Source organism: Pseudopodoces humilis, chromosome 5, assembly GCF_049639895.1.
Source record: "Pseudopodoces humilis isolate 2021_Gansu_Grassland_sample_001 chromosome 5, ASM4963989v1, whole genome shotgun sequence".
In the NCBI taxonomy this organism is placed as follows: Eukaryota; Metazoa; Chordata; class Aves; order Passeriformes; family Paridae; genus Pseudopodoces; species Pseudopodoces humilis.
Genome location: NC_142204.1, coordinates 70,010,420 through 70,022,637, shown reverse-complemented (window position 1 = coordinate 70,022,637; position 12,218 = coordinate 70,010,420). Strand labels below are relative to the sequence as shown.

The following is a 12,218-nucleotide window of genomic DNA, read 5'->3' as shown; positions in this document are numbered from 1 at the left end:
GGAGCCTCGAATCAGGAATGATTCATCTGTGCCCCAGGGTCAGCATCACCCTGGATTTTCAGTGATAACCTGCTTGGCAGAACAGGGCAGGATCACCAGACCTTACACCACACTCAGACTGACTGCCAGCATGGAACAGCTTTCCAACTGTTTTTCCACTTAATCCAAATTATGATGATGGATTGAGGTGCATTTCACCAAGGCCAAGTGCAAGTCAACATAAACAGGAAAAATCAGCAATACGGAACAGGTGCAGAGGCTCTGTGAAAATGCACTTAGGAGCTACAACAGATCAGTATCACTTTATTATTAAACTGACAAATGCATGAAAAGGAGCAGAATCATCAAATAAAATACTCTTGCTGCTTTAAAGTCTCCTCTACAATAAGGCACCCATTTTGGGATGCCCTGTATCAGTTAGCAACATATGAGGAAAGCACTAGAAAAAAAAATTAAGTGTTCTGAAAAACAAGTTCTATGAAGAAAGCTCAAAGGAGTCAGGGCTGCAGAACAATGGCCAAGCACAAAACTGCCAGAAGTCACAGATGCAAAAGGCTGCTACAAGAAGTAGATCTACAACCAAATGCAAGAAGCTACAAAAACACTTCAGTAAGATCAATTTCAATGTGACATCAAGGGAAAAAACAGGCTAAAATAAGGACTGTAGTGTTCTAGGGTAAGTCTGCATCCTTTGAGGAGGGTATGGCGGGAAGGATACAAGATTGACAAACTGGAGATGAGGGGGAAGGGGGTGTAAAGTGCCCTCCTGTGTGTAAGGCCTGGTTACACAAAATCACTGCAATGCCACACGTGGATTCCACCGTGAGCCTCATTTGTGAGGGCAGCTTGGCTTCCCAGCAGCACCGTACTTAAACAGCTGCCCAGCATAAATAGCTCCAAAAGTTCCAATAAAACCCGTGGCTAAATCCGTGCAGCTTCTGAGAGCAAATGCCAGGCTCTGGCCATCCCTCCCTCCCACACAATTGCCTCGTGGGCCTGCTGCCAGCTGCCTGGTGCCACACAAAGCTGGGACAAAGCACACGCCACGAGCTTCCAGGGGTTCTTGTGCTCCTGCAGCAGTGCCCTGCTGGGAGCACAAAGCCACACTGGGGCTCAGGTGCCCAACTAAGAGGCCAGATGAGCAGGGTTCCGCCAGGAACTCGCTGACCTGAGACCAAAACACTGCTGAAAACGGCCTCTGCCAAGTATTCCAGCCTCATCTGCACCACACATGATAGATTTTCATGGCTATGAGCTTCTTTGCAGATCTGCAGGGAAGGAGGATCTTGTTTCCTTCTCTGCTGATGGTACCACACTTGAGTTAACCTTGAGGGCTGTTGTTTGTTTGGTTTGAAATTAAATTTGTGTATCAGCTCACACTTGAAAAGCACTTTCTGATAGAAAAGTCAAGCATGTGAGTTAAGAACATCAGTTAAGGACAGTGCTGAGCCTAAGCTGGTTCACTCTGCTTTTGTATTACAATCCCAAACCCTACAATGTTCTCCCAAAGATTCCCTATATTTTTTTCCCCAAAGCATAGGACAGTTACTGTTCACTCAATACCAGGTCTCCTACTGTTCCCAGCAGATATCCAATGTACTATTTTCTTCACGAAGTTCAAGCTCTGCTCTAAAGAAGGAATTAATTTCTTCATTGACTTTCTTATCATATTAATTGTTATTCTAACAGATGGCACTTCAAACTCTGATTAATTTTGGGTTTATTTGAAACTAACAGTATCTGATCTTTCAAAATATGTAGTGTTATGCAACACAGAAAAAGCAAAGCCCTAAAGCAAATCACACCTCAGATCTCTCCCATCAGGCACCAGAATGAAACACCCAATTAATGACCATCTAGGAAAAACAATTTGCTTAATATCACATAGCAACTCTGTTATGGAGGCAAGAGCAGAATTCAATTATCCAGCAGAAGCATCCAACTGCTTTAATCACACCACCACCCATTTTCTTCTGACAATCCCTCTGGCTCACTGGCTTCATCCATTCCAAATTAAGCCTCAAAAGACAGCAGTTCCCTTTGTTACACAATTAACTTCTCTCTCAGAGATCCAACCAACCTTCTGAACAGGGGCAGGGGTTCCTTGGAGATAAATACGTCTGGTTAATTAATAAAAGGTTATACTATGCTATTTTTATATATTTGCTGCACACCTCTGCCTTTGCACAAACAAAATGATTAAGGGGGAATGAGTAACTCTTGTTTGGGATACCTGGCAGGTTGTATGAATCAGACACAATTCCTCCTCTGTAATGCCTGCATGTGAGTTCCCAGATCACAGCATAAACCAGTTCCTCAGCTTTAACCAGTTCTCTGGGGCTGGTGACTCCCAGCACAGGCTCAAAGAGGCAAAAAGAGGCTCAAACCCTTTGAGGATGGAGCTGTTGCTGAAATTGGGAAGGCTGAACACTGTTTCTGTAAAGGCTCCTTGGCTCCAAAGCCTCTGCTCCTGCAGCACTCGGCCTCTGAGGCTTTACAAAGAATCACAGCAGGACACAAGAGAAAGAAGAGAAACAGCCTTTTCTTAGCTCCTTCCTAGAATTATTTTTCCCATTTGGGCTTCAATTTTCCCAGAAATATCAGTCTAATGCATATTCAAACAATACTTTTGGGCCCTGCTGGCTTTATCTGTCAAATTTATTAAAGGCAAGGTCTTAAGAATGGAAACTATGAAGCAGCCTTGAACAGGCTCAGTCTACAAGCAAGTCAGGCCTCGGACTGGCCTCCAGGTCCTTGCTCTTTCTCCTACCATGCTCCAAGAAAAACATACTGTGAGTTTTCCTTGTGCTTTGAATGTTTTACAACAATCATGGGATTGAGCTTCATCAGTTGCTGAATCTCCATGTACAAAATCAAAATCATCCTGCTTTCCCATACTTGGAAAGCACTGGACATTTTCTGTGTCATCTTGATTTCTACTGCAGCCCACTTAAACAGCAGCAAAGTTCTGGGTATGATTACTGTAATATTCAAGGAGCATCTTTAGCTTTTATACATAAACTACTGATGCTTCTATGCTCTAACAACACCTGTTTTTCTCTAAGTACAAAATTTGGAATTCAATTTGATATTTATTTTGACCATCCTTTTATCTTTAAAAGCCTGCTGTTGTAATCTTCCACCAAATTCACATATGTGTGACAGAGAAGCCACACCAACAGAAAATTTTACACCAGCAAATGACACTTTTATACAAGTTTTAATCTGTTAAATCACAGGAAAAATTCCCCATTTTCTAGGGACTTACCCTCCTTTTCCTACAGTGTCAGGGCTATTAACCCACAGCCAGTAAAAAAGATCCACTAATTTGGGAACACTGAACTGACTGAAGAGGTTTAAGTGATGCCAAGCAGAATCACAGTTAAAAGGGACTGGATCTGCATTTGTGGGCAGAGAAATTGCTGGCACACAGCCTGTGGCTACTAAACCAAGCACTCGTGCAATACCTGCTACGTGCAGGCATCTACTTAATTTCAGAGTAATAAAAAATATAGTCCTCAGCATCTCTAAAATTCACAGCAACAGAATGAAAATCTTGGGGTATGGTCCTACTATCAATCATTCATGCTACTTTAAACAAAATCAGTTACTAATGCCAAAGTAAGTTTCAAGAACAGTCTGTTTGTTTTCCTTGGCATCCAACTGCAAACAGCTGAACAGACTTGCCTAAGTAAGTTAGAAGGAATTACTTCTATTACAAAGCAAGCAAGCCTCACCACAAGGGGAAATTCTGCTTGTAATGGTATATAACACCACCCAGATCTCCATCCATAAAACATGAAGCCATACAGGCCAGTCTCCAGAACTATTACACAAAGTTGGGGATAAAACTATTCAGCCAAGGCCTTCCCAAATTTAAGTTGCCCTGAAAAGAGAGAAAACAGATAGGAATTGATTCCCTAAAGTTCTAAGAAGCCTTACAGCATTCAGTGTCTGCAGCCAATCACATCTATTGCCTTTGCTATTAATCAAGATACAAATCAAATAAAGGCAGGGTATGGAGGTGCTTGGGCTGAGAGACAATCAAACTGGTGCTTGAAATTCGATATGGAATCCAAAATGCCTGCGTCAGTCCTTTGGAAAGCACAGGAGCTATTTGAAGATGCAATGCCAGAGCAAAAAGCCAACTCGATGTGATAACCGGAAGGTAAATTGACGTCAACTGGAAATGCACCCAGTCAGTACCAGCCCAGCAGCTGGCTCTGTGCCACAGCCCTGGCAGATCTGTCCCAGGGTAAAAAAGCTTTGCAAGTTAAAGCTTTATAACCAGCATAATGAATAATAATTAAAAACAAAACAGAACAACCAAAAACCCAAACAAAAAAGCATCCCAGAAACTGTTAAATGATTTTGGAGATGGCTGAAATGGCTGGAAGCTTTAATTGTGCTGAATGGTGCGTGCTGATCCGACGGCCCAGCACGACAGACAGAAGCTATTGGATTTTGTTTGGATCAGACATTAGGCCTGCAGAGAAAGAGCCCACAATATATTCACTCAGCTGGATTGAGCTATGTAAGCTCATTTGCTGGATCATTAATGTTCAGAACACCAGTGTGCTCTCTGAAAAGGGGTAGTTATTTTTTTTCAAACATTTTATTCTATTTCTACCTGATATGATACAGCTTCTACATTCCCCCAAAATCTCAGAGGAGCCCATGCAGTCATGTAAGTTCTCCATTCCTACAAGGTGGACAAGAAGAACACTGAACTGGGAAAAGGAAAAGAGGGATATTAAAGGCTTTCCTGTGCCAGATGTGCCCATCGTGCAGCTTCTGCAGCAGCTCCTTTGGTCTGTGGGCGACAGGAGGAAGCAGGAACTAGGAGAGGAGCTTGCTCATCACACCACAGATGTTTGCTGTTCAGGGTATAATAAAAAGGCCCAGCCAGCCATGAGATGCAAGATCTCCTTAGGAATAACCAGCTGAGGAGAGACAAGCTACCAGCACACAGGTGTGACATGGAGAAAAAAGGAGTTCAGGGAATACAGGACACATCTTACAGGAGTGGGAGGGAGCAGAAGGGGAAAAGAGAGCATCAGAATGGGGGCTTATACTGTATGGGTTAGTACAGGCTCAAACAGGAAGAAGAAACCTTGAATTTTGGGTTCAGTTTTGGGCTCCTCATAACAAGAAAGACACTGAGGGGGATGGAGTGTGTCCAGGGAGGGGAACTGAGCTGGGGAAGGGAGAGGCTGAGGGAGCTGGAAAGGGTCTCAGCCTGGAGAAAAGGAGGCTCAGGGGGGACCTTGTGGCTCTGCACAGCTCCCTGACAGGAGGGGACAGCCGGGGTGGGGGTGTCACTGCCAAGTAATAAAACACAGGACAAGAGGAAGTGGCTTCAAGTTAAGACTGGGTATCAGGAAAAAATTCACAAGAAGGGTTGTCCAGCTCTGGCAAAGGCTGCCTGGGGAAGTGCAATCCCCATCCCTGGAGGGATTTAAAAGCCATACAGATGTGGCACCTGGGGACATGGTTTAGTGGTGGCCGTGGCAGTGCTGGGGCAATGGCTGCACCTGACAACCTTAAATGGCTTTTCCAACCTCCAAGACTCTGGAAGTGTTACCACACTGGGAAGATGGCACTTATTGGAAAAAAAAAAATATATCTCCTTTTCTACCTTTTGAAAAGCATGATCATCTGTTGTCTTTCCTATGCAAGAAATGACTAGAAAGGATGTGAAACTACTTGGTATGGAACAATCTGAACAAGAAACCATTTACAGAGAACAGAGAGTCACAGCACTTAAATGTTTTGTTGAATCACATGTTTATAAAGGCTGATTAGAATTTATGACAAATGTGATCACTTCCAAGATCCTGATAAAATTAAACTTTTTTCCTAATTCTAACCCTACAATTCCATCCTGTGCACACACAAGAAGCATATTCTCCAAGACCTTTCAGTGTCTGTATAATCTTCTCTTTAGCTAAAGTAGCAAGTTAAAGCCACCAGATTAAGAGATTTAATCCAGGGACTCAGCATGGAACAGAACTGCTCCTGTTCCTATCACAATTTTATAGAAGGAGCTGTCGAATCCCTTCCCGAGTCGTTAAGGAAAGAAGACAGGAACCACAGACTTTTCTTTATCTACCCATCAGGAGCTAAACGCTGGCACATCTCAGCTGCCTGCCCCAAATGCCATGTGGAAATAAACACCAGAGTCAAATCAACCACCTTATCTGACACTTCTCACTATTTCTTTAATCCGTTTTGTAAAGTGACACGCACTGTGGTACTGGAATCAAAACAGGAAATGGGAACAAATTCCTGGAATAAATAAAGAACATGCCAACTGGATAATATTCAAAAGGCAAAGGAAATAAGATTTTAAGGGTAGCAAACAATGAATAGGTATAAACTACTTCCAGAAGTATTGATCATCTTTGGAAAAGCTCTCCCTCCCCAGAGATGCTGAATATTGAGAGGCCTGAGCACAAGTAAGTTTGTACTCCCTTTCTACTGCACAACCAACTACAGACTGGTGACATTTCCGAGAGTTTACATTTCAATTAAAGCTCCCAAAATATACACCAGCACACTGGAATTAAAACAAAGGCTTAGTCTTCACTCTTAGGAGTACAAAAGTTATTTTATCTGGACCTGCAGTTGTTAAATGACTGTTTCCAAAACAGTGTGACTGAAGTGCAGAGAAATACATGACACAGCAAAGTGCCTGGCACATGCAAAGCTTTTACAAACTGAATAAAGCCCAGGTTTAAGAGGCTCAAAACTTTCAGTTAGTTAGGACAAGGATCATTGATCCTCACCTCCTTTGTCTCCTCAGGGTCCGAGTGATCCACAGTTACATATAAATCATTCTGCAGGTACTTCAGTGCACTAAGAGGGTCAGTCTGAGCTTTCTCTTCAAACCTGCAGAGAAGAGACAGAAAACTTAAGCACAGCCATTTCCTTCAGGACTAAACACTACTGGTTCAACAAAGAGCAACACCCATTTAACAAACCCAGTATTTCCAAAGAAAACCACCTTAATGGCAGCTGAGCCTCATGTTCACTGGAATTTCAAGCCAGACTGAAACATGGAAGAGGGTCTTTTTGGGGTGCAAAGGAGGTAAAAGGGCAAAATATTACATTAGTACTAAAAATATTTGAAAGTATATGCACAGAAAGCTTTTAATATATAAATATAAAATATTGAGTACAGCTTGTTTTCCACAAATGAAGTAAGGTGTGAGTAGCACTTCACAGATCAGACACAGGCAAGCCTTGAGCACTTCAGTCCCTAGGATATTAACATCCAACCTTTGGAAAGAGCACAGCTCCATAAAAATCCTCTGCACCACCACCATTATTTCCTCATTTTCTTTTAATGAACAGGAACTGCAACTTCTGTGAATTCCCTCAAGAAGTGAACAGAGCCCTCAGGAAATAATTCTGGGCTCAGCATCCTCAGTGAGCAGAGCTACTTCCCTGCAGCACTGAGTTGGTTGCGTAAGCCTAGAAAGGATGAGGTTTAAAATCATCTCTTTCCTCCTCTCACCTATCCAGTGAGTGCAGCATGACACTGTCATCTTCTCATATTATTAGTTTTTCATTTGGGCCATCTAGCTGGCTATTTATACCACATTGGACATGTGTAGCCTGAATTTTGAAACTGCCTAAAGATGTCAGTGATTGAGCAGCACAGGGAGCACAAGGACCTTGTCTGCCACCTGATGCATCTGACACTTTGGTCACTACACATGGTTTCAAACACTGCCATAGATTTTCTCAGATGACAGCACCATGGTCCAGAGAGCTGAAGTGCTTTAAATGAGTGGAACCACAGCCACTGTGCTCTTTTCCACCTGCCCAGCTTTGTTGGCTGGTACTAAGTAAGTTCATAGGAAAAACAGGACCCCAGCTGATGCTGTGGATCCAAGGCCAGCACCTGTTCTGGTACCTAGAACTTGGGGGAGTGCAGGAAAAGGGCAGCCAGTGACTCCACAGCAATTCAGCTCCAGCCAGTCACCCATCCCACCATCCCTGCTGCTCAGGTTTGGCACCCTCACGCAGACCCAAAAACTGGGAGCACAGTGCATAAACCCCAAAATTCTGCCAGATAACATACAGCAACATCTCCTTCAAGAGCAACTTAAACAAGTAGAAACAAATAATCCAGAGCTGTCACTGGAGGAAATGCACAGCTGCGTTTCCATACCACCGCATCTGGGTTTAATAAGCCTCCCAAGATAACTGGGCAAGGCCTTTATTCATTCTTGTAGGTGCTCACATCTACTGTGTGGCTAATCTCAGTGTCTCACCCAGCCACAGTGCTGCAAGTTGAGTACAGCAATTTGCTTGCTGCCTCAGAAATAAAATACCATCAGGAAAACCTGACCTTCCAACTCTTGGCACAGCCTGATAACAAAGTATTCTCCCCCAGAATGCAGGGAGAGCTATTTACTGCCTTCAAATGATTTGCTGGGTCCTGAAAGGCTCTCTCACTGCTGCAATTTCTTGACTAAGGCAACACCATAGGTTTGATTTTGAAAAGCTGCTGCCCTAAATGGCAAATATAAAGCAGCTCTGAAGCATCCAGAGTGCAGGAAGCACTGCAGAGTAGCTGAATTCTGCCTAAGTGAGCTCTTTCAGGAGTTTCTGAATGAGAAACTCTGATGACCTCACCACGGTTGAGTCTCAGATGTGCAAAGGCATCCAGCCCCCAGACTTCATTAGCATCCTTGCAGGCTGTTACTATCTCCAAGAACAGTGTTTCCAAAACATACTCCATTTCCTTGGGAGGTGACAGCACCAAAACACATGTTGATGAGCAGCAGAGTGAAAAGGGAATCTAAAAATTCCCCATGACTCCCCACACAATAACCAGATTTTTCTACTTTTAGAATAGCATAGGCAAAATAAATCAAGTTAATTTTGTAGTTTAGCCCTGGCCCACTGCTTTTTATGACAATAATTTTTAAAAATAATAAGAAACCTGCAGAAGGTTTAGAAGGGACCTTGAAGATCATCTAGTTCCATATAACCAACAAAATGACATTTCACAAAATGGTTTTTGAGAGATTTGAGTCTCAGCAACTTGAAAAAAAAAGAGACACCTGGAAAAGAAAATTGCAAACCACCTTTGTTTCTATACCTGTGCTTTCTGATGAGGTATTTGCAGTGTCTTAGCAGGTATTCCTTTGAAGGTCGACACAGCTTCAGAGACCAGAAATCATCTAATCTCATCTTTGGAGAGCAGGATTTACCAGGATTCCCTCCAAATAAGTAATGAACCTAAGGAAATGAGAGGCAGATCAAAAACTGATTGTTTGTGTAAATCCACTGAACAAAGGCAATTTACTATGTCAGCAGCTTTGCAGAGGTTTATTCTGGTGGGAGAAACTCTGCCTTTTAGACAAGTTGCTCCATCTTATTGTTATCTTCACTTTGTCCGCTTGGAGATTAGGGAAGTTCTCTTGAACCATTTACATTTTAAGATAGTAAGAGTTGTACTGTCAGAACATCCCTCTAGCAGATACCTGAGATATCTATAAATAAACATGCAACATTCATGCAAACTCTTTCTTTAGGAAAAACCCATGAGCGTGATAAATCCTTAAGCACTGACAAAGTGAGTTGGAAGTCCTCAAGATGTCCAAAATGACACCAAGCTCAGTCCAGCATACTCTAGACTTACAGAGAGAGGCAGATTTCCAGAAGAGTGGAAGTATCACAAAAGGGCTGTTTATTTCTTCGCTACGTTTTTCTTCCCATCGTGTGGTAATTTCAGACTCTGAACTGTTGATATTAGACATGCTACAAAGGACCTTCAAATACTGAAGTTTAACAAGTCCAACAAGCTACCTTTCCCCACAGCTTTAAAAATAATCAGTCAAAACAATGTATTCTGCATCCCACTGCTGTAGGCTCTCCTTATTTATATCAGAGGAGTTTAGAAAGGTCATTGGAACAGAGGTTTCTAAAAATAAGACTCTTCAAAACAAGCACATCAAACAGCTCCTCAGATAAAGCTGGGCAACTGAGATGATTTATTCAGAGGAACTCAGAAAATACTACTCTGTCTCATGGTGCCTTACACTTAGCAGTAAAGGCAGAACAGTATTTATTTATTTACTGTATCATTACAGTGAAGACAACAAGCAATGCAATTTCTCCATACAGAATCTGCATCCACTCCTCCTTAAAATCCCTCTTATTGTCAAGTTTTGGGCTAGTTGGGTTTCCCAAACTTGATTAACATCCCTCAGAATGCAAGACTAAAATATGTTTTTCTTTAACTCAGTCTGTTTCAGACTAGGGAAAATTATAGAAAAATCTGTGAAAGGATCAGTAAATGTGTCACAGTAATTTAAATTCATGAGTTAATGAATTTATGAACCTGATCTGTGAGTTTGTGCTTTACTGGTTAATATGCACAAAGCCCTAAGTTCACTGAGCTGTCATATACACTAAAGCAAATTTTAAGTCTATTTAAGTATGAATGTGTCCATTGGAGGCTGACAGTGCTAAAGAATGACAGTTGCTTCTGACATGCAGGGCAAAGTCAGGCACCCCTGGTTCTGAAGATTCGTAACTGAGATTAGTTCATTCAAACACGTATTTTCCTAGAAATTTTGGTAACCATCTTTTCTCATTTAGCCACCAACAGGTGACATTAAATCCCTGATGATATAAAAATAGTTTAGCACCTTATTTCAAAATATGGGAAGTTAAGTGAGAGTTACCATATTAATCCAAACATTCAAAAAGCATATTTATTGTACTATCTTTAAGGAAAGAGCTACATCTTAAGAGCAAGAAGATTTAAAAAAAAAATTCATACCTTGTGCAACTCATCATACACCAGCTGATGGGCAAACCTTGGGCAGGGCTCCTCTTCCTGAAGGCTTTTACCTGGATTCTCTTTTGCTGCTTGGTCGTTCTTATAGACACAAGACCTGAAATTCAAAGCAATAAGGAATTATTAGCTGTACCTACAGGAAGCACAAAAAGTTGCTAAAAGGCTGGAAGGTACAAATGATGTAAAACACCAAAGATTTTCTTACTTCTCTCTATGTTGTCCTCTATTATCCCATCCCATTCTTAGATCTATAAAGAACCCAGCCAGCAATCAGAGGTCACCTTGGCTGAAAAGAGTCATCAAGCACAAGCCAAAGAAGAAAAAATTCTAGAAAATTATTTGTCACAAGCTTTGGAGATCTCTTCAGATGTTACATTATTTGTCTACGGATACATCAGCATGAGGTGTTTTTTTATTATGGAAAAAAACATCTTGGACCCAGCAGAGCTTTAGACCACAGATTATAGCAGAGGTGGCATTTCAGTCAGCGATTTCCAAGCAGACTTAAGTTATAACTGAGAATTCACTTTTAAAAAACAACACTCACACCTTTTGAAGTGATTGACCCCACTTTAGAAGAAGCCTTGAACACAAAATCTCTGCCAGCTCTGGAAAGGAACAGTGGCAATGGGCTACTAAGTACAACTCAGTGAACAAACCAGTGGATATTTTCTCAGAATATCAGATCTGGCATGGAGACTTCTCCCATCACCCTTCATCGGTTTCCTCAGTTTCTAAGAACTAGAGCCATGTACACTGCTATTAACAACTTACACTGGACTGAGTTTGCTGCACTGGTGCTGAATGCTGGCCTTGAACCCTTCCTACAGAAAAAGCCTTTTGTAACTGCTCACTGCCCCTCATCCCCTCCACCTGGCTCCAATAAAGATGTTCACATGATCTGTCTCTCTCATTTGGATTATTGCCACGGTACCTCTAAAGACAATGGGAAAAAGAGGTACCTTAAGGGAACTCAGCTGTCTTCCACAACTTTCAACAATTTCAATTTTAACAGAGGTTGCATAGTTACCTTAGGGAGACAGGATTGCTTTCTAAATAAAGTCAGTGTGGAAGTCAGAACTTAGGACTTACCAGCTGTTCCTCACAATGTCATAAATCCAGAAGGAATTCCTTACGTTCTCTTCCCGCTTCTCCTTGTCTTTACTAAGTCCTGACAAGACATGGATTTCATTCAGTTCGGGATCAATGGTGGCCCTTTGTGTGAAACCTGTCATTGGAACTGAAAAAAGAAAATAAAAGTTACATGCTGGAAACAACGGAGTATGATGCAGGAAGGATCCAAACATCAGGCAAATGAGCTTCCTGCCCCCTGCAATTCAGCAGATCATCATCCAGAGGCCAACTTCTTCCCTGTTAAAGCCAAGTCCAATGAAAA

General features: G+C 42.0%; 1 protein-coding gene across 3 annotated transcripts in view; it reads right to left on the bottom strand.

Annotated features, from left to right (window-relative positions):
- The window catches only part of MKLN1 (muskelin 1), a 93,259-nt gene that overhangs the window by 3,631 nt on the left and 77,410 nt on the right, over positions 1-12,218 (bottom strand). For all 3 annotated transcript variants that reach the window (XM_005530975.3, XM_088054739.1, XM_088054738.1), the window contains 4 exons: positions 11,915-12,062; positions 10,805-10,919; positions 9,116-9,255; positions 6,789-6,891 (listed from right to left, as the gene is read on the bottom strand). In XM_005530975.3, the coding sequence (XP_005531032.2) occupies positions 6,789-6,891; positions 9,116-9,255; positions 10,805-10,919; positions 11,915-12,062 (506 nt within the window). The remainder of the gene's footprint in view (positions 1-6,788; positions 6,892-9,115; positions 9,256-10,804; positions 10,920-11,914; positions 12,063-12,218) is intronic.